Source organism: Polistes canadensis, unplaced genomic scaffold (genome assembly GCF_001313835.1).
Source record: "Polistes canadensis isolate GaletaPanama2010 unplaced genomic scaffold, ASM131383v1 scaffold_125, whole genome shotgun sequence".
NCBI lineage: Eukaryota > Metazoa > Arthropoda > Insecta > Hymenoptera > Vespidae > Polistes > Polistes canadensis.
Window position 1 is genome coordinate 299,052 of NW_014569672.1, and position 23,721 is coordinate 322,772.

The following is a 23,721-nucleotide window of genomic DNA, read 5'->3' on the forward strand; positions in this document are numbered from 1 at the left end:
TATATCGATACTCGCACATGGTCGAGTGTTTGTTACGAAATTTGCTCCATTTCCATTTGGCGCACGTGGCGCTTTTACGATTCTCACCTCTCTCTTTACCAGTTCTTCGCATTTCTTTTACTTTTTCTCTCACTCTCTCTATATATATCTGGTTTTTATTTTTCTATTTTATTTTCATTTTTATTGTATGTCCATAGAGTTTGTACGAAGTTTAAATTTCAACGCAAGCAAGTGTAAAACGCATCTTTTAGTATTGTTATATTTAATTTTTGTTCTATTTTATCATCTGTCCCATGTTATCTTATCGTAGATACTATCTAAAATATTTACCTATATATATTTTTATTATTCCTAAATAATTCACATAAGCAATCAAATGCAGTGATCGGTAGGAAAAAAAAAATATAAATGGCAACGGTTTTTTTGGGGGAAAAAAAACGTTAGTATCAAGCAAGTAAGAGAGCAAAGTGGAAGAAAAGAAATGAAAATGTGTAGGAATCGTGCGACACGTGTATCGACTCAACGCGAAAGTCCGAAGCGTGGGAGGATAAGGGAGGATCGTAAGAGGTGTGAAAAAAAAATTTAATATATCCAAATATATCACGGGCAACGGCAGCGGGCGATGATCGGCCATTCGGTGCTCCCATAATTTGATATGCAGCGAAATCGGGCGAGAAAACTGGCGACGGGGTGGAAATGGTTTTTCGGGGTGGGAAAGAGAGGGAGAGGGCGATAGGGAAAGAGGTTAGGGGTGACGCGGCGAGGAACAAGGTGAGGATGGTGGAAGGAGTCTCGACGGGGTCGAACGACGGGGGCAGGGAGGGGGAACGAGAAGGTGCAGTTACTGATGGGACGTCCCGAACAGATGTGGACATTATTCATTACGACTACTGGCCACTGGCCTTTCCTATATCCCAGATTCTCTCTCTCTCTCTCTCTCTCTCTCTCTCTCTCTCTCTCTCTCTCTCTCTCTCTTTCACTCTCCACTCTTTATGTAATATATATTTCTTTCTTTCTCTCTCTCTTTTTGTAATGTAAAAAGACACTACTGCTTTTCGAAATAGCTTTCCTTATTTTTCGAGAACAAATATATAAGATAGGTTAATCTGTTTCCTGTAATATAAAATCTTTTTTTGATATATATTTTTTAATATATTTATCATATATATATATTTAGTATTATTTTTAATATATTTTGAAACATAAGGTTTTGTTTATATTTATAATAATTAACCCTTTCGCGGTGGTATTCTTACTGAACGGGCAACTAAAAGCAACAAAACTAAAGTTTGCATGAGAGACCGATTGTCAGCAATTGAGACTCATTTTTGATGCATTTTGTTACTGATATTGACAGTTTTTGGTCCGAAAGAAACAAATTACTAAAACTACACGTCCAGAGTAGGATATTTGATGTCATATGTAAAATATGCGACATTTTATAGTGACCAACTATAGTCTCCCGTAGTAGCGAAAGGGTTAATATAGTTATTTCAACTTTTGTTTTTTTTAAATGATTCATTTAAACAATTTAACGTTCTTTATAATTAACACAATGATTTATATATATTTGAAATGTATTGGCAAAGATTAGTATTATTATCGAATCAATCTCTGTTAAAAAATACATTAATAGAAAACGACTAAGAATGATTTAAGTAAAAAATGTTAAAAGTAAGAAAGGAAACTAACGTATACCGTCGTCCCACACGAATAGAAATCGCTTTTTTTTCGACGTCCATTAGAAAGAAGACCGATATACGTCACACCAAATTCCATCCCCTTCGTTCTACGTTCTTTTACTCTGTTGTAAACGTTTCGACTGGACGGTGATACTCACACACACAAATACACACATCATAGTGAGAGAAAGAGAGAGAGAGAGAGAGAGAGAGAGAGAGAGAGAGAGAGAGAGAGAGAGAGAAACAAAAAGGGAAAAAGTGTGCGCGTGAAAACGAAAAACGCACGCGTCCGACCCTCGATCGCTGTGAATTATTTCACACTTTCTCTCTCTCTCTCTCTCTCTCTCTCTCTCTCTCTCTCTCTCTCTCTTTCTCTTCCTCTTTCTCATTCACTCACTCTTTCAATCGCTTTCTCTTACTTTCTCAGTATATTTCTCCTTCGTTGGAGTGTCCACCGAAGGGTGACCACTTCTCTTTCTCTTTCTCTTTCTCTTTCTCTTCTTTTCGCTTAAGGTAGTAGTACCAGCAGCAGCAGTAGCACCACCACCACCATCACTACCAGCGAAGCCTGGCTTTATGGCTTAAACAAAACTTTCCGTATATTACAAGTTCGTGAAATATGAATACGCCGTCGAAAGGGCGCCCGTCGGTCCGAGGATCGGAGAGAACATCGAAATATAGGTGACACTTTCGAAGTCGTTGAAGTTTTAAGTGTATATATGTGTATGTGTGAGAAAGAGAGAGAGAAATAGAAAGAGAATGGTTGGTGTGAAAGGACTCGTGAAAATTGAAGTGGGAGAGAAAGTGGCTAAGGGGGTAGTAGCTGCCAACCAACGGGGCTTGGATCTGGTCACTTGCCTGCCATTACTGTTCCCGCGTACTGCCTCTGGCAAAGCCAATTTGTTATCGACTTATTGGCCAAATTACTTACTATTACCGCAGATTTATTTCGCATATTAGTCCCCAAGTTACGGCCACTCGTTACGTCTCCATTAATTACCCTCCTTCCTTCCTTCCTTCCTGCCTTTCTGCTTTCCTTCCTTCCTAACCGTACTCGCGAGAACACCTAACCATAATGTTGTCCTTAACCACCCTTTTGCGAACCTTTCGAATCAACCCTGATGCAAACCTTAAGCATATATGTGTTTATTCGAATTTTATACACAACAAAAAGGTAAATCGTTTTCTTTTTAATGTTAATATTTGAGTTTATTCGATTTATTTTTGCTTGTCCAGAAAATTTGTTCTTAATTTTTTTTTATAATATTATTATTATTAATCGAAAATATATATAAACTATTTTATATAGATAAATGTGTAATGTTTAATATAAAAGTGTTTAATATTTAAGTAAATTTATTGAATAGAACGGTGATAAGGGGTAGGGGGAAGAATGTTAAGAAGAAAGACGCGTACAAAGTGCGCAAGCTAGAGAAGAAGCTTGGCTTGACCTCCTGGAAATTGTACGGACGTACTCTTTAAACATTCTCAACGTTCTCACGGATCCGAATACACACATTTGACTCAGAGAGACCACGAAGAGGGAGGAGACGACGACGGGTTTGCCTTGAATATTTTTCAAAGGACGATACCGCCGCCTCTTTCTCGCGAGTCTTTCTATATCGACAAACTTTGCGAGGAAACAAGAAAAACGAAATGAAACGAGAAGAGTATGTGTGAGAGAGAAAGAGAGAGAGAGAGAAAGAGAGAAACGAAGGTTAAAAAAGGAACGGCTATTATGTAAACAAAACGCTCGTCGGCGACATTAACGGCACGCCAAACAAACATCCTGTTACTTTTCTTGTTGTTTGAGATTGCTTGTACGCCGTCGTAGGCTCTCTCAGGCTCTTGAAATTGCGTCATTCGTTTGGCTTGCGTTATTTAAGAAACTCGCTGAAGAAATATAATAACTCGCTGATTATTTGTCTTACTAACGGTAAGATATAGAAAAAAAAAATATATATATATATAAACGTATTATTTAACGAACTTTGTTAGTTTAGTTTACCTATATATTTCGTTTTTTTTTTGTTCTCTCTCTTTCTTTCGGAACGGGAGATCGAATTTTATTATTTGTTAGTAGGAATCGATCGAGAGAGAAAGAGAGAGAGAAAGAGACAGTCTTAGGGAAAGTCATGTGTGTACGTTAGAAATAAACGATATTCGATATTTTATTAGAACGATAAAAACTCCGAAACGAATCGTGTGGGAGCAAAGAAGAAGAAAAAGAGGGAAGCAGAGTATGTTCCTTCTCTTTCTCTCTCTCTCTTTCTTTCTTTCTTGCTTTTCTTTATATTCGAGAGAAGGGTCGAGAAAAGGGGTAAGAAGAAAGTTCCAGTCGAAAGTTACACCGTCCCAGCTCACGGTGGCAGGACGATAAAATGCGCCACGTGTTACCACGGGGCCGTTTGATATTCATGTACGTTCGATCGGTATAAGAGTGAGTGAGTGAGTGAATGAATGAGTGAGAAAGAAAGAGAAAGAGAGAGAGAGAGAGAGAGAGAGAACAGATCGAACCTCAACTAACGGATATACCCAGCAATCTAATAAAGATAAAAAATAACGTCGACTCCTCCGCAGTTTTCTTCCTACGATTCTCGCTCGCCTGCTCGTTCCCTCACTCACTCACTCACTCACTCACTTACTTTACTACTACTACTATTACTACTACTACTACTGCTACTACCGTAGTAGTAATAGCAACGGTTCGCGTACCGTGTTATATTGAAAAATATATATCTCTAACGTTTGCTGACCCATCTGTAGGCCGCATATAAACTGCCCCCTTATGGGAATCTCCGAGTAGCCGCTAGCGGATATTAGAATTCTCGCTTCTACCCAACTCTAGTTTCTTACTCTGACTTTGTCACGTCTCTAACTCACCATTCCGAAACTTTTACCGAATCTTAATCTCGATCTTTATCTTTTTCTTCCTTTAATCTTCTATCTCTTTTAAGACATTTATTTATTCGGATAAAATGTGTGTTACGATATTTTAATAGTATTTTTCATCTGATGAGCGCAACTTTTTCCTTGTTATCTATTCAGATTGTAATAAATTAAGAAAATTATATTGAAATTTGAAGTATCTATTTGTCACATCATACACTCTCTTATTTTTCTTTATTTAAATAATATTTAAAATTGTTAATATTCATAATGTATCGGGTATATCGAAATTTTTTTGTTTGGTGTTTACCCCTATACAAGAACAAATATTTTATTTAAATATAACAAAATATACCCTCGGAGATTAATATTAGAATAAAGAACGAAAAATATGAAGAGGAATTTTGTTGTTGTCTATTTGAAATATATTTCAATCTCTTAACTTAGAGGATGATGGTGGTCTCTCGTATGCTTACAAATTCCTTTCAAAAAGTCAAACAATGGCCACGTTAATATAAATATACCTACGAATCTATTTCGTAACTGTCACTGTCGATATAGAAAATATCTACAACTAGTTCTTAGAAAAAAAAGAAAAGAAGAAGAAAAAGAAAAAATATGAGGAGGGGACGACGAAGAAGAAGAAGAAGAAAAAAAAATATGAAAGAAGATAGAAGGTTAGGAGAGTAGTATAAGATGAAAAGAAATGGAAAGAAGAGGAATGTTGACACATCTGCTCTCGTCCAACGTGCGCTCTCTTTTCGACTTCATAAACTACCGCGGCATGGTTATTATTTATTTAATGTCTCTCGTTCAGCGTTACACAACTATTTATCTAACGAAGGTTAGAAAGAGAAGACGAGTCGGAGACAAGAGGAAAAGATAGCCATATGCGAGCCATCGACGCCTACGTTTAACTACGTCCACGCACATAACACACCACTCAACACATATCTCCGCGCATATAGATACATACATATACGATAGATAGAGATATATAAACGTATGGAAAATATGAGAAACATATATACGTACGTATACTCATGAGAACGGACACGAGAAACGCGCCCAGTTTGTACAAATAATTCGACCCACATTGCTCCGTACCGTGTACGCCTCTACGTCAAATTTTCGGTCGGCTTTTCGTATTAACAATCGTGTCTCTGCTTGCTTGGACAAAACGACTACAATGTGTGTATTTGTATGTGTGTATGTGTATATGATGTCCGTGAGAGTATTTGCGTGTCCCTTGTATGTCGTCAAACTCACCCACCTTCTCCTCTTCTTCCACCTCCTCCTCCTTCTCCTCATCTTCCTTCGTCTTTTTGACGTGCAAATATGTCGTTTAGAGAATTTCAACGAAATTTCTAGCTTACGTTTCTAACCGCAATTATATTTAATCATTTATATTCGTTTAAGTTTGATTATGTGGCTCGAGCGAAACAAAATGTAAATCATTTGGATTTAATTAATATTAATTATTCTGATATATAATGAAATGTGTAATACAAGACATTTTATTATTTTATTTTTGATTAAATTAAAAAATCAATTTTTCTTACTTAATTCACTTTTTTAATTACTATCATATATTTAATAATATAATGATATATTTGTAATATTTGATTATTAAGATACAATAATTTGTATATCCAACAAAAATATTAGAAAATATTTTCTTATTGAGGTATAGACATATTAATTTGAGAAACTATTTGTTACAAAGTAGAGAGAATCGGAGAGTTTCTTTGAATGAATCAATTCTCGATGTCGTAACGACGATATTTTGCCGTGGCACGAGTACAAACGATCTCGATGACAGCAAAAGAAGATAACACGGTCGTCCTGTAATAACCGACCTCTTCTCATATATATATATATATATATATATATATATATATTATATATGTGTACATATATATCAATATTCAATTACATCTAAGAGAATGGTCGAAAGGCGCTCATTTCTGAAACGCCGATCACATTTAGATAGTATTATAGCGAGAACGCGAATGGCCACTTTACGATAAAACGATTCTATTATTTACTCGAAAGAATGATGTCTCTCTAGCCAGTTTGGCGATCGCTCAAGGAAAATCCACTTTTTCCTCTCATAGTCTCTAACATCTGATAATAATATTTCCAAATTGTATATTTTCAATTTTTATTAATCGTTTTATTCATTTGTTTTTTTTTTTCTTTTTTTCTTTTAAGTAATTATAAACATTTTTTTTAACTCTTCATAATAATGACCTAGAAAACAAAAGGATCATACAATAAGTTATCGTTACTTGTCGAGATTTCGTAAGAAGAAAAACGTCGATAGAGAACGAAGAGGTACTATAAATTTCAATTTTTTACTCGTTCGTAAGCTCGTACGTGCTCGGTTCGCGCGTTAGAAAGGCGTCTTAAAAATCGTTCTTGGAAAAGGAAGAACTTTTTCGAGGGGTCGGGCCACGATTCGAGAAAAAAACGAAAGAAAAAAAGAGGAAGAACAAAAAGAGGGGGCATAACATATATATATATATATATATATATATATATATATATATATATATGTATATATATGCCGGTTAAGAGGAATAATATTTATAACGCCTCGTTTCGACGGAATCTGAAATTTGTTTCTTTATCGGCCATAATTTTGCTGAATCTACGCGAGAATAGGTTCGCCCTCTACACGGTTTCAATAATAATGGATTTGCCGATGTTTTTGGGGGATGCAACCCCTTCGTTTTGTATTGAAAAGCGGCCACGTTTCGTCGCGACTAACCCCTTACTCATCTCACGATCCCGCCCCCCTCTACCCCACCCCTCGCCCTCATCTGCTCGTTTTCTCTTATTTCAAACACATATAAGCGAGAGTTCGTCGACTCTAAAATTTTATCCGAACTACGCTTCCAGATATATAACTATTATGTGTGTGCTCTGTGTACTCTCTGTGTGTGTGTGTGTGTGTGTGCGTGCGTGTGTATGTGTGTTTGAACTTATTCACGTATGTATTCATATATATTTCGCGAGGTGACGGAGAGATCTTCGAACGTCTCTCGGTGATTTAGAAAACAAAATTTCCATACGAATGTCCTTCGCGTTTTCTTCTTTTCTTATTCTTCTCTTTAAAGAAATAATACGCGGAAAATATAAAAGATACGAATCGAATCCAAATAATAGTTTTGACATAGTTTTAAGAAACGCAAACAAAAAATATTTTATCTTAATAATATAAGAAAAGAATTCATGGTTATTTTATTGATATATAGCAATAATCAACAACAACAACAAAATAACAAGAAAATGTATATAAGTGTAGTATTCAAATTTGTTGTTAAAAAAAAAAAACGTTGTAATATGAACAACGAAAATGAAAAAAGTTGCAAAACTTTCGTCTATGCTTCTTCTTGGTGTTACAAGAAAGAAAAAAGGAAAAAAGAAGAAAAAGAGAGAAAAAAAAAAAAAAACGTAGGGTCGAGTGTCAGGCGAAATAAGAGGCATACACGCGCGGGCGCATTATGTGAAAAATATGGTAATAATATTGCCGAGGCCAAGCAAAACAGCTCCCCTTTAGCACGTGAAATATTTGAGATCGCTTGAAGACATTCTCTCTCTCTCACCCCCCACCCCCACCGTCCTCTCACTCACTCTCTCTCTCTCTTGACTTCTTCTCTTACGGGCGATGGTATAAGGGGTTGTACTTGCACCATGGTATTTTCTTCTTTTTTCCGGCTAGCTCGAACAGCATACCCCTTAAGTGGGAGAAAGAAAAGAAACGAAAGAACGTTTTACCCCTCAAGCGGGTTTCGTCCTTCGCGTTTACTCCTTTTCTCTTTTTAAAGCACCTCATCTGCCAAGCTTTAACGCTCGATCTTAAAAGCAAGCGCGCTTTTCTGGATTCCATCCTTGCTATCATCCTCGTTGTCTTCGTCCTCGTCCTCGTCCTCGTCCTCGTCCTCGTAGTCCTCATTGTCGTCGACTGAATACAAATGCGAAGAACTTACGTGTGAAAGAAAGAACACCGAGGGAACTGAATGCGATTTTCTTCGAATTAACCAAAGGAAAAACGTGTCCTTTCTCGTTTGTTTTCTTTTGTTTGTTTTTTTTTCTCTATTTTTCTTTTTTCTAAATTTCTAAACTTCAAACTGCGTCGAAAACTGATGTTTTATTTTTTTTTCTTTCTTATTTCTTGTTTTTTTTTGTTTTTGATATGCATAAAATTTAATATTTTTTCATTGTTTTATTTTAACCCTTTAAATTTTTCTATTAATGTTTAATTATTTTGTTGAAATAAAAGAAAAAAAGGAAAAGAATTTCGAGCCAAGGAAGGTCGAAAAAATTAATAATCGAATATATGTGTCCTTAGTCAACGCAAATTGCTTTCGTTGGACGTATATATGCGTCCATAGCATTCAAAGGGTTAAGATCACTTATATTTATTTAATTTTTACTTTGTAAAATAAAAGATCAGTGTATAGATGAAGATTTTAATTTTTTTATATTTTAAATGGATGGTTACAGTATTAATTTTAATATGAAAAGGATTGTATATTAATATTTTATTATAAATACCGACCAGAACTAATACAGTAAAAAATCACTCTTAAAAAATCTACTAAATAAATTATTATATTTTATTATAATAATATCTATTTTTTTCTCTCATATCTCAAACCACATATAAAAATTTATATTACACAATTGCACACCTATCTTTACATATAAAAATCAAAAAACATAAATCATTTGCATAAAAGCGAATCTTCATTATCTTCACATAAAATTGATTAACACTTCATTAAAAAACGCCCCATCGTACGAGATCCGCGCTATAATAAAATATTTATAACACGACGTACACAATTTTTTGAACACGTACATCAAGTTAAGATTCGATTTCAAAGCGAGCGTCGAAAAATCTTCTTATATTTTCTTTTTCTCTGACTTTTCTTTCTTTTCTTTTTTTTTTTTTTTTATTCGAAGCACTTAGAGTTTTCTTTCGTAAAATTAATGTTTCTTCTCCTTGGATCTTCTCTTCTCTGAGGATGGTACGCGTTGTAACCGAACTGAAGATAAAACGATTATCATCTTTAATATTCATATCGTTCGCGGCGTGTTGAATATTAAGGAACCGGAGTTACTCTCGAGAGAAAACTCGTAAGAGAGGCGTAAAGCAAAGAGATCCTTTGAGTGTATGCATATACATATATATATATATATATATCGAATGACAACTACGAAGATCTTTCTCGATGTTCTTTTTTAGTCTCGAAACACGAAAGATTTCTTTTTTTTTTTTTTCGTTCATCCTTGGACTCCACAAGGTCCATTGTCCTGGCTTTCATTAGCGGAACATCCGGCGTTCTTCCTGCCGTCATTTAAATTCGTCTTACACTCTTCTCAATATTCTCGCACCCTCTCTTTCTATCTCACTTTCTCTTTAGCTTGTAATTCCTGAGCCCCGAACAAGCTGGCATTTTTCTCACCCCTTTACCCGAGGCTAAGGTACCCCGTTATTTCCCCGCCATTCTCCGCTCTCCCTTTTTTGCTAAGTACCCACCCCCATCTGCCAACGCCTACCTCCCTCCCCCACACCCCACACCCTTCCTTCACCCTCCCATTCCTACGCAATGCCGGACGTGAAAAATATTGGATAATTTTCCAAGTCAGAAAATCTGCTGTTGCCCGACTTAATTGTATCATCAAGAAACTCTTCCTCGACTCTTCTTATTCGTCGGCCCGTAGAGACGACGGGTTGTAGTAGAAGAAGTAGAAGAGGAGGAGGAAGGGGGAAGAAAGGAAGTGGAGGGTTTAGGTAATATCGTACAATTTTTAACCACAATCTCATCCGATATTCCGCTTGCGTTCGTCTCGCGAAATTCAAAACCACCCACCCTTCTACCGAAAAAAAAGTAAAAGATAAAAAAAGAAAAAAGAAAAGAAAGATATCGAAGTAGAAATAATCGTGACGACAACTTTGGTAAACACGACGACGTGAAAAAATGGTAAGTGTGGCAAGACGAGAAAATAAAAAAATAAAATAGGAAGAGTACGAGGGTTTTTGGGGTGGTGGGATTGGATGGTGTCCGACGAATCTCACCCCTAATATTTTCCATTGGTGTTTTCTGGGGTGCTCGCCGGAAGTGAGCAGGAACGAAGGAATGCAAAAGCGAAGTAGTGGAAAACCGTATGGTGGATGGTACTGTAGGGGGTGTAAAGAAGGAGATGGAAAGAATGAAAGAGAGAGAAAGAGAGAGAGAGAGAGAGAGAGAGAGAGAGAGATAGGTATATCTCTCCGACGTCGGCCTGACGGACTCTCTCTCGTTTGTGCAAACAAACCAAAATGGACTGCGAATAAATATGCGTCTACGAGCAAAAGCGAACGCCCGTATGCTTGGTCATGATCCGTCCATGTACGAATAGGGGGCCGTGAAGAGAGAGTGAGAGAGAAAGAGAGACAGTCGCATACCGTTAGGTGAGGCCAAAAGGGGGTGGAGTACGTAGGGGATTTAGGGACCTTTAATGGAGCTCATCCGCCCGCGACTACCAGAAAAGGAGTTCGCCCAGTTTCCATTATTCACTACCCACCCCTCTTTTACTCGATCGCTTCTGTCTTCTCAATCCTGTTCCTTCTTCCTTTCTTCCTTTTTTTTGGGGGGTATTTTTTGTTTTTTTTTTTTCTTTTTCTTTTTTTTTCAGAACACAAAAGTAGAATAGGACTAACAACTAGGAAACGGTATTTTTACTATTGCATTTTATTCTCCCCCTTTTTTTGTGTGTGCATTTATCTCATCTTAATTTTATCTCGTATTTTTAATTAGTAATCTTTACCAATTGTAGTACTATCAAGTAATGATAATTGTAATAATTTTATCGATCCATCAATCTTTCTTATATTTTCTTTACATTTTGTCTTAACTTTCTTTTCGGGTCAAATTCTTTCTAACCAACCTACCGCCGGATGGAACAGCAGCAGCACGTTAGTTGCCTCTCGTTCAAGTTTAACACTCGAAGTCTCACGTTTTTCCCTTCATTTCTTTAACAAGGAAGCCGCAAAATCCGCCGGCCGGAAAGTCAGCAGTGAAGAAAGGTCCGTTCATAATTCAAACGGCTACTAATTGATACTGAATTATTAATCGAGAACGAAAGTAAAACGTGCGCGCCTTCTCCTCCTACTCTTCCACCTCTTTATATTTCCTTGAGGCAAAGAATTTGTATAATACTTTGTCACCGTACGTATATTCTTCAGCTTGTATGGGGAAAACTGAAAACTACCATTCCTCGCTAGTGCTTATGCATGATGACAATTTTATTTCTCTTTTTTTTTCAACAAAGAAAAGATGATTTTATCTCCCTTATTAATATATCAACTACGTACAACGTCATCGAGAAAATCCTTTTAGCGAACAATCCCACTCCTCCCCTTACGTTATCTTTCAAAGAGAAGATACTCTCGATCAGCAATGAGAAAACAGATTCGGCAGGTCCAATTAATTTTCCAGTCGGACACCGGTGGTTTTTAATAACAGCAGACGTGGTTAACTGAACGGAGAAGGAAAATCTAAGGGTTGGAGGAAGTAGAAACGAAGGAAAGTATAGCGAGTTCCTTGCTAGGGGTTTCAGAGGTGGGCGCCGATGTGCTCGTTGTGCTGCTGCTGCTGCTGCTGCTACTGTTACTACTACTACTACTACTACTACTACTACTGCTGCTACTGCTCGGAGAAAAGGAAGAGCTGACTAAGGAAAAACCACCCTGCCACGTGCACTACCCTTAAAAGTCTCAGAGGGTGGAAAAGAGTGGGCTGGCCTGGTGCTGCTGCTGCTGCTACTTGTGCTGGAGGTGGACCTTCAATGGTTATCGCCAAGTAGATGTAATTTTTCCGTTGTTTGATTTTCATTAACGACTACGATGGCCGACCACCAATGCTTTGCAACGTAGCCTTCTTTTCTCTCTCTAACTCTCTCTCTCTCTCTTATTCTTTTTCTTTCTTTCTTTAACCATCATCTCTTTTTCTTACTCGACGAAAGAAAGCCCAAGAAACAAGCAAGAACTTGCCAATCTCCAAAAAGATATGCTTTTTTTTTCTTTTTTTATTCATTCTTCTCCTATAAATTCCAAATTAAAATTTCCTTTTTATCGAAACAATGGGAAACGCGTTGTCATAATAAAATGATTATAATATTAGTTTTTGTCAGATAGTAAGAGAGAACGGATGACATGATATGAGAAACACTGTTCGATGTCACACCATGCAGATCTTTTGCATTTCGCGTTCTTCTTGCATCGAGATCAGGACAAATGTATATACGTGTGTATATATTTATATGTATGCGTGCATGTATCGCAGAATTCGCCCGCGCTCTCTTGCCGAAATCAGCGAACCGGTGGATGTAAGCAAACCCGCAGAATACCGAAATTACTCTCTCCGATGCACCCTCTATTCCGGTTCCTCTGTTATCCGTTCTCATTCTCACCCTCCTTCCGATCCCTTCTCTCTCTCTCTCTCTCTCTCTCTCTCTCTCTCTTTTCCTCTTTACGTTTCTGCTTTCTCTTCCCTCTTCGACACTCTGGACATCCCCAACCTTCTGTATCTCGCCTACCCAGCTGCGACAATCCCACCTTTATGCGTTAATTCTTGTACATACAGACGGCGAATATCTAGAGAAAAGGGGGTTGGTTGGGGGTAGGCTCGGGACGAGAATGACGCGGAGAAAAAGAGAGAACACATAGCAGGCAACGTTTATCTTGCATAATTCCGTCGAATTGTGTGTGTTTCTATCTTCTTGTCTTTGAATACATTTATTATTTTTTTAACCTTCCGAATTTCTCATTAATTCTAACGAAAATTTTTCTAATATTTCCGATGAATCATCAACAAAACGTGTACTATAATTTAATATATATATATATAATTATTTTGTCAAAACATTCAACTTATAATTATCCCAACGATCATTTTCTTTTTTTCTTTTTCAAAAACGTACTATCAGCTCTCGTAACACACATTGTTTGATCGTTGCCAAATGAAAATCCCGAAGGATAGGTGAATATGTGATTTGGAAAAAGAATATGTAGAAATGTGGTACGCAGGTAGAAACGGGAAAAAGAAAAGGGACTAATTTTTTCGGCGACTTGATAATAGTGAGTCTCGTTATGCTAGGAAAATAGAATTGAGGAATAGAGAAGGGAAAGGTAGTGGTAGTGGTAGTAGCAATGATGGGGGTGGTGGGGGATGGTGGGAGGTGGTGACCAGAAACGGAAAGAATAAAGAATCGAAGGGAATGCGATTGGGAGCTGATTGAAAAGGACAATGGCCCCCGTTGTGCGTCGACGAGACGATCGGAAACGTTCAATAAAAAAAAGACGCAATGTGCGAGAAAGATAGAGAAAGAAATAGAAAGAGAAAAAGAGAGAGAGAGAGAGAGAGGGAGAGAGTTGAGCGACGTCGACGTGGGGTTGGAAATGACCGGTTTGAAACGGGAAAGTGGTAGGAAGAAGAAGAAAGAGGGACGGGGAGGGGAGAGAGTGCTGTTAAAAATCTCCAAGTATTTCGGACGAAACGAAACGTCCGTGCTTGAATATCAACGAATCATACTAATTGATACCCTATCCAGTACAACGACGTTCCTACTTTCTATCTCTTTCTAACTTTTTCTTCCTTTCTTTCTTTCTTTCTATCGTTTTCTCTCTGTCTCTCTCCCTCTCTTTCACTCTTTCTCCCTTTTGTACATGGTCGATCGAGAAGCCAGGCAGGAGGAGGCGAATGGTGTTCATCCGAGGTCACCGATTGTGTGGAATCGCTTGTCGTCTCTCTTCGAACTCTGTGGCCCATGGTCGTCGGGGCTAAAATAAATGAGAGACGACGTTCACTCGTCGAATGAGAGATAGAGAGAGAGAGAGAGAGAGAAAGAAAATTCAAAAAGGAAGAAGGCGAACGACGTCGGATGAGTTTGAGTTTTTGAGAGGCTGACGAACCAATCACGGGGCCATCTATAATGTACACAGTACGTTAACGATGGAGACCAGAGACACACCGGCGCTACCGTATGCCATCGGACCTCGAGCCATTTTCCAAATATCCCAGCCGAATACTCTTTTTACTCCTCCTCCTCCTCCTCGTACTCCTACTCCTACTCCTCCTCTTCTTCCTCATCCTCGTCCTCCTCTTTCTCTACTATTCCTAACGGTCCCTGGAAACCTAACTCTGTCCTTTTCTCATCGCGAGTGGAACAGTTCGACGGACCATCGATGCTAAAACGTCCCTGGAATCGTTAATTCCTCTCAATATTGCAACTCCCATCGATAGACACGATTCCACAGAAAAAGAGAGAGAGAGAGAAAGAAGAAGTTAGAGAATACGATGCATTTTTCATTCTGTTAGATCTCGTTTCTTGAATACCAATGTAAAGATTTGTTTTAACAAATGCTGTTTTCCAAGATCTACGAGTCGTACAGAAATCATTGCGGTTAAATTCGGAAAAGAAAAATTGAGAAAATTCATGGTTTTTAAAATTTGTGATTTTGTAATTTGATCGAAAAAGTATATAAAGTCCTTTTTTTGAAGGATAGGCTATGCAACAAAATAAGATATGTATAGGATGTGCAAATAAAAATGTAAGTATTTATTGGGATAATGGCAGCATCTAAAAATCATTTGGAATTTTACCTTTTGGCAACTGAAAGAGATAGAAGAAAACGGAGCTACGAGTAAATCATTTAATAACTATATATAAAAATAATGTTATTTATACAATATTAAAATTTACAAAAATTAGAAAATATAAAAAAGAAATTGGACTTAACCGCATGGGTTTCTGAGCGACTCATATCATGGTGCGAATGAACGAAGAGGGTTGATCACTAATAAAATCATTCCTATTCCGAGGGGTTGAATTTCGCGTTTTCAAACACATACGAAAACCTTCTCTCTGTCTCTCTCTCTCTCTCATTCTCTGCCACCCACTCCCCATACTTCTCAAGTAAAGGAATGAAAACTGATTATGCGAGCGCATGGCAACCCTTGGCGCGATTTAGTATTAAAATATTATGACAAATGTCAACAAGAGTCTCTCGAACTATAACCGACTCTGATTGGCTCGCGAGAACGTGAATACGAAACGAGACAAATGATGAAATCTCGAGTTGCCAAAATCTTTTTGTTTTCCATTCCGGTTCAAATACCTGTCTCGAGTTTCTGCAAAATGTTGCCAAAAACAACTAATAAGATAAAAAGATAGAAAGAGAAGAATGACGTTCAAATTGGATCGATATTTTAGTTGATTTTTTGCTTAATTCTATTAAAAACTCATCAACTTTTTTCATTTAAACATTTTAATTAATCTCGATTCCTATTGGAAGCATTACAACCATTTCTTTTTTCTTCTTTTCTTTATTAAATCTATATATGTGTATGTGTACTTCTGTGTGTGTGTGCGTGCGTGCGTGCGTGCGTGTATTGAGAAGAGCTTATTTTAACGATATTATTCCGCGTTAAAATTTGAATAAGGGAAGAAAGGGAGAAGCCCGCGTAAATATCGAACGAAATCCGAAATGGCCGCTTTGATTGGTAACGATGTTGACACGGAGTATAAAAAGTGTGCTGAGTAAACGTTCCCAATCTGTATACTCGCAACGCGTTTAAAATCTAACGATATCCATATTCCACCTACATACCCCGGGCGTAACATCGCGGAGATCACGTGGAAGGAGAGGGATCGTTCTGATTGATCCAAAAAGAAAAAGAAAAATAATAAAAGAAAAAAAAAGAAGGAAACATATTTTGAAACGAGAGAAATCACGGAGAGATATTTTTTATTGATCGCCGCATGACTGAACAACGCTATATACAAAATTACTTTATTGATTTGTTTTATACGAATCCGAAATACGATTAAATTATTTAACCCACATATATATATATATATATGCATAATTAAATACGTACAAATGTAAATAATAATTGTTAAATGCAATGATTATTCTTTATTTAATTAAATTTTACGTCACATCCATACATTTGTTCATAACATAATATTTTTGTTAAACGCTCTTTTATGCTTTTTTTTTCTTCTTCTTTTGACGACAATGACGTACGAGTAATCGTCGTTTTTGAACAAAAACATTTCTCATTGACTCGATTGAGTTGTAAATACACACATATACCCATACAATTAAGTATCTTGCAATATACATCTTTCTAAACATACAAAACCCGTTTTTTGTACACATCTACGAGTCATCGAAGTCACGTAACAAACAAACATTGTAGACTACATCAAACGACTATCTCGGAATACTCTCATTCGCATATTATGCCTTTGGAAAATATTGAAACATCCATTAGTCTACTTTCAATCCCAAGAGTCTTCTTCTTTAGCAAGTATTATTATTCACCGATAATATCGGAGAAACAAATGCTTCAAATGCTTAAAATACTTCAAGAAAGAAACAACCACCTCTAGAGAGAGAGAGAGAGAGAGAGAGAGAGAGAGAGAGAGAAAAAAGGGTAGATAAATACGAACATGTAAAGAAGAAATTCATATACACTCGTGAAAGATGAATCGTTGATTCATTGATATACGAACCAAGAATAATAATAAGAAGAAGATGAAAATGATAGAGAGAGAGAGAAATAAATCCAAACAGTAAACAGTGTTTGGTTGGGCGAGGTAACTTAGGGAAAATTTTAATATATAAAAGATGTGAAGAGAGAAAGAGAGAAAGAAGAGTTCCTTACCAAACCACCCTCGGCAACCTCCTGCATCCTGATTTCAACGAAGCATGGAAGAGAAGTCTTCTTGGAGATTCAAATAAGTGCCGATACTAGGGAAAAGTAGTAAGGAAAACGCCAGTGGTTCGATGTCGTCGAGACGATGACGAGAAATGAAACAGAAAGATGAGGGTGGAAAAAAGGAGAAAAAGAAGGACGAGGAGGTGAAGGATGGTGGAATAGAACTACCCCCACTACTTCGTTCCATCATAAGAAGAAATCTGAACAGCTAACAACAAACGCACCCCGACCTTTATTTAACCTTTTCTTAAAAGAGTCTTAGGAGTCCTTCTTATCTGTAGTCGATGGCCCTTCACTGTCGGCCCTTATACTTTCATTCTTTCCTTACCCTTATATACATACACATACACATATACATATATATATAATATATTCTTCTTTTCCTTTGGCTTTGTCGTGTACACACATCGACCTACCTACTTTCCACCACCTCTCACCACCCCCCAATCCCCACCTCCTCAAACTTTCTTACTCTTTGCAGTCATCGTTCTTGAACGACGTTGAACCCTACGAAGCTTCGTTTTAGATATTTAAGATTCTTCCTTTCGTTAAGATACAGAAAAAGAAAGATGAATATAAAGCTGGTTAAAAAAAGGGTTGGTTGGTGGGTGGTGGGGTGGTAGAAGTAAGGTCTCGACATCGTTCGTATTAATTAGCAAATTAAAGGATCGCGATATGGCGAGAGTTAAGCAGCAGCACCACCAGCAGCAGCAGCAGCAGCAAAACCTAAAGTGGATTAAAAACTCGTGCTGATCGTTACTTCTCATTCATTTCCTTGAGTAAACGAACTCCTCCACTCGTGGAGCTTGTGATTTTAACGCTGGAAACGAAGAAATAGAAGAATACGGTCCGACCTCCTTATTAATATTTCTCCTGATGATGCTGTAAAAAATAAAAAAAAAAATAAAAAAAATACAAAGAAAATGAAGGGGATAATGATAAAAAAAAGGAAAACCGAAGAAAATACTTTGTTCGTTTATTTTAAAAAGATTTCATTTGATCATACGGAAAATAAGATTTTCATACGTTATATTTACAATTCGAATTCATGATCTCTCATCTATATTAAAAATCATTTTCCTTAATCTACTTTCATGGTAAGATTTTACTTGTTGAAAAAATATTAGGCTTGCTTTGATAACGCGAATAAAGTAAAAAATCTCGCAAGCTATACTCTCTTTATCTCTCTTTTTTTCTCTAATTTTTCGCGGAAACACAAAAGCATTTAGGTAGAAATACAAATTTCAATGAGAGATAGAAGTCCGTTGCGAGTACGTTGTTGCTAGCATAGACGCTATGCCATAAGCGAATTCATATTTGCACATTCATCCTTTCTTTTCCTACTTTCTATAATGGTGGTGGTGGTGGTGGTGGTGGTGGTGGTGGTGGTGGTGGTGGTTATGGTTTCGTTTCAACGGCTTTTCTCGAATGATGTTCCTCAAAAAGCACCGCGCCAAAGAGTAAAATCACTCGAGATGAGAAATACTTCGTTTTCCGTCCACTTTCCCGTTCGAATTTATCTACGGAATTATCTTCGAAGCTGTACGTACGTTTTGCATTTGATGTACTCGAAGAGAACATTTCTACCCTCCAATACACATACACACGTATATACTACATACGTTTACATACAGTTATACGAAGAATCGAGAACACCAGCATTGCCACCCTACCACCACCACCACCATCACCACCACCATCACTACCATCACCAGGACCAGAGAACCGAGCAAGCCCTTTTCTTTTGTTTTCCTTCGGTGCCAACTCCTCCTCGGTCCAGCATTTTCTTTTTTCTCAACTTCGGCAGACTTCGTCGAGTGCAGAAGCGCGGTACGCGCTGACGCTCCTGACTAAACACTGATAACGCACGAGACCGGGGAATTTCTTTGCATGTTATAAACATACGTAATCGTACACAAATAAGATTAGCATAGGACTCGACCTAGCCTGCGGCTGAATTTGCCACTGAGTCATGTGGTCCCTTTAATTTTTTTTTTTCCTGTTTTTCTCTTTCTTTCTTTCTTTCATTCTTTCTGTCTTTTTTGTCTGACTTCAAACCCTAATCCTTTCCCTACTGTTTCATTTTATACGAACTTAGAACCAAAAGACAATAGTATCGTGAGAAAAAAGCCCTTTGGAAATGTTTCTACGTTCATCATTTTTTCTATATATTTTAAGAGATATTTTAGTGAATTAGCATGAAGCAAAAATCGATTCGGTTTCATGGTCTATTTAGTGGTGTAACAATAGCACTTAATCAGGAAAACCGTTAGATAAGATCGATATTATCCAAAATACGTATGGAAATGAAAGTAAAGTGTGTTAAACGGTATTATAATACACGTTTGATCATTTCCCTTCGAGATTACAGCTATGGTAATTTAATTTTTTTATCTATCAATTTATATTTTTAGAAGAAATAGAAATGAGGGGAGTGTAGAAAGTAATAAGATATTTATATACGATCATTTAAAGTTATAATATCGATAGATAATGTTTATTCGTGTCCGGTTTGGATTCCCCTAATTTGTCGTACTTCTCCTTCGTGAAGAAGCTCGTAACCGACTTTGATCGAGCTCCCGATCTCCATTTTCGTATTGCAGGCTACTTCGCTATTTGCAGCGTTGAAGCAGCAACAACAGTCGCGCGAAAACGTATCTTCGTCGCGGGATCGCGAGAGCCGTCCCGAAAGAGAACGTCACTCGATACGTGCTAGCCGAGAAGGAATAGGAAGGAGTACTGGTGTTAACGAAGCCACAGGTGGTAGCGTTGTCGATCAACAACAGCAACAACAACAGCAACAGCAATTACAGTCACAACAACAACAGCAGCAACAGCAGCAGGAACTTACTATCGAGTACCAAAGCAATGGGAAGCTCAGTCCTGCTGGACGCACAGTGACAGCAGCACCCATGACCCAGCAAAAGCAGCCCATTATCGCCCAACATTCGCAACAACCGAGCTCGGGTGCACCTGGTCTTCAGCCGAGCCCTCATCAAAGTCCACAGGTAATATTGTTTATTTTGATTCTTCCTTGGAGTTGTTCAGCCATTAGAATTATTGCTAATAAATGACTTATCAATAGGCCCCTCAACGGGGATCACCGCCGAATCCTTCGCAGGGCCCACCGCCCGGAGGGCCTCCGGGTGCTCCACCATCTCAGAATCCTTCTCAGATGATGCTCAGCCCGGCGAGCGGCCTCCACCAAATGCAACAATTGTTGCAACAACACATACTCAGTCCTGGGCAACTGCAGTCCTTCCTGCAGCAACATCCCCTTTATCTCCAACAACAACAGCAACAACATCATCAGGTGGTATTTATAATTTATATTATTAAATGAAGCCATTGAAAACATACTTGTTTCGCTCATTTTTATATCGAATTTTTTCGTTTTTAGGATTCCTCGTCCGATCATGCGCCCACTCAAGAACGTTTTGGCTATTTCTCGTTAAAAAGCGTAAGGATTTTATCGATGATACTATAATATATCTAACTAGACGAAGTTCGTTTTTTTTTTTTTAAAAGAACAAACAGTCTACGACGTTAGTTATCGAACACTTTCCCTAGCAAACTAATTTCTTCCTACTTTCAACGATCGTTTATATTTTTAATTAGAAAACTCAATTATCTGGAGTACATTTTTCTTCGTTTATCTCGAAACGTTGTAAACAATAATCGAGCTCTCAGTTTAAATGCATTATTTATCTCAGCTCACTTATCAACTACTACTACTACTATTACTACTATTACTATTATTAATACTCTTCCTTCTTCAAACAAGTTCAACTTTATTAGAATCCGATGAAATTTATTTAGCAAAGAAAGCACCGACGCGAGTCTTGTCTCTCTTTCTCGGAAGTTAACGCGTTTCATCGGTTGCGCGTTGGTCTAGAAGCCTTCAGTGAATTTGGATGCGATCGAAGAATCCCCGACGTAGTCGAGGAAGTTGGCTCGCTTAACGGAGAGAGGGTTGATACTCGGTCTGTACAAACAACCAGTCCCTTCCATATCGTTGCGATAACAATACGCATAGTATAAACCGTTCTCAGGAGCCCACCTATAACGTCATCCTAACCTTATCATATCACTCGCCCGGTCGACCAACAACGATACCACCTTTCTTTTTTTTTAACTACGAAATTTATTTATACTAAACTTAGTATTATATATGAACGTATAGATATGGGACAACAGAAAATTTGTTCGAAACGTATGGTTAATAAATTCGCGATGTCTTCTTATGCATATGTTGTTTTTTGTTTCTTCTTTTCTTATATGAAATTATGGTAACGTTTTAAATTGTCCCCATTGGCATAGAAATAATAATATGTCCAGGTCGATTAATCTTGCGGGTCCTTATTTCTAGTAATACGATAAAGGGACGTCTGCCGCGAAGTTTGTTTTAAAATATCCTCGAGGCTAAGGGAAGGAAGATCGGGAATGAAGTTGACTAAGGTAGGGAGTAGAAAAGGGAGATAGGAGAGAAGGGAGGTGTTCCAAGGGCGAGGTAAGCAATTAAGCATCGCCATCAGCCGTTGTGTCTCGTTGTTTGTCTTCGAGGTACCCATCAACTGCCCTCTGTCTTCTTCTTCTTCTTCTACTTCTTCTTGCCTCCCTGGCGAATTATCTGAGACATCGTGATTTATTCATCAACCTTGGCAGACGATGCAAGACCCTTTTTTCTTTTTTTTTTATCTATCTAACTTTCTTTTTCGTATTTTTTTCTATCCACCAGTTCTAAATAATTGCTGCTTATTAAGAAGGAAACAAAAAAAAACAGAAACTAACTTCGTCTAAAAAATATTGTTCAATTACACGTTAAATACGTGTAATCATTTCCATCATCTTGTTATTCTTGGTCTTACTTCAGCAGCAACATCAACTCGCGGAACTCGGTAGGAAACAATTGGAACAGGCGATGCAACAACTGCAGGAACAGTTGCAATTGAATTTGATTCAACAAACGCATCTACTCCAAACGGCTGATAAGAAAAAAGCATCCGGTCCGCTACAACAGTTGGCACTTCAACAACAACAGTTGGTACAACAGTTTCAGATCACACAGAGACAATATCTGTTACAACAAGGTCTCGGTCTACAAAGTCACAATCCTTCGTCAGGTACTTCTATGTATATCCAATTAATTGGGTGTAAGAATTTATTTAAAAAAAAAATCAATTCTATTTATCGAGTACTTGATAAAACAAAAAAAAACAGTCACGCATTAAAGATGTTTCCCTTTTGATTTGAAGAAGAACAAGCCCATCGGCACCACCTGCAACACCAAAAACTCTCCTTTACGTTCAACGCTATCCAGACAAGCACCCTCCGTAGGGACGCTATAGGTACCCTCTCGTACCTACCCTTCGCCCTTTTCCTGCCTCTCTTTCTCTTTCAGAGTAATCCAGCAAGAACTTCCATCGTATTCGCTGTTGTCTCTCTCTTTCTCATTCCTCCTCTTATTTCCCATTCTTTTTACCCCAAGCTAAACTTTTCCACGTACAAGTGTTTCGGTTGCGGTCGATCTCGTTTGACTATGTTATTCTTTCTTACGCAACTGTATAAAATAAAGAGAAAGAGAGGGAGGGAGAAAGAGAGAGAGAGAAAGTAAAGGTAAAAGACTGGCTCGATAAACAGCAGTCGGAGGTCACACGCTACTTTCAATTCCAAAATTTATGTGTGAAACAAACTTATCTTTTATTCACTATTTTTAAATCGACCCTTTTTGTTTGTCCATTTATTTTGTAATTATATTGTATATTATACATTGTCATTATTACGTGATGCTAAGCCTAATTATTTTTAAAAATATTTTTTTTTTTTTATATATAAAAAGGTAATTATTCGTTTAGTACTTAGATAATAAAATTTATTCTATTACTGATTTTTATCGTATAAAATGAAAACAATTAAAAACATATTTGTATGGAAAAATGTATAAAAATGCAAAATTACTATACTTTGTAAATGATTTAGGTTTACAACCAGGAGAAGGATTACCAACATGGAAGTCCGAAACGTCAGATGGTTCGGAATCTCATCAAAATTCCAGTGTCCCAAAATCCGGAGGATTAAACGGTACAAATATTTTCTTTATATTACTCGTTCATTTTCTATTTATATTCGTTGCAACATTTTGTTCGATGATTTCGTTGATTTTTTAAATATACTTTTTTAACACATTGACAGCCGGTGACTTAAGAGACATTTAAATCCCAAACGCCGACCTTTTTCGCTTGTTTCTGATCACTGAATCACAATAGCTCAGGGATCCGTGTTTTCGCGGGGCCGGCTGTTAAATGTGTTAATATAATATAATATAATATAATATAATATAATATAATTTAATATAATATAATATAATA

At 37.3% G+C, this 23,721-nt stretch overlaps 1 protein-coding gene across 14 annotated transcripts in view; it reads left to right on the top strand.

The window, feature by feature from the left end:
* Positions 1-23,721, top strand: part of LOC106788091 (forkhead box protein P1-like) — a 279,321-nt gene that overhangs the window by 234,017 nt on the left and 21,583 nt on the right. For 12 of the 14 annotated variants that reach the window (XM_014751019.1, XM_014751018.1, XM_014751028.1 and 9 more), the window contains 5 exons: positions 19,957-20,361; positions 20,439-20,666; positions 20,754-20,813; positions 22,227-22,476; positions 23,333-23,434. In XM_014751019.1, coding sequence (XP_014606505.1) covers positions 19,957-20,361; positions 20,439-20,666; positions 20,754-20,813; positions 22,227-22,476; positions 23,333-23,434 — 1,045 coding nt within the window. Of the gene's footprint in view, positions 1-12,375; positions 12,434-19,956; positions 20,362-20,438; positions 20,667-20,753; positions 20,814-22,226; positions 22,477-23,332; positions 23,435-23,721 lie in introns of those variants that run through there. The other 2 variants (XM_014751030.1, XM_014751016.1) reach the window with 2 other exon arrangements.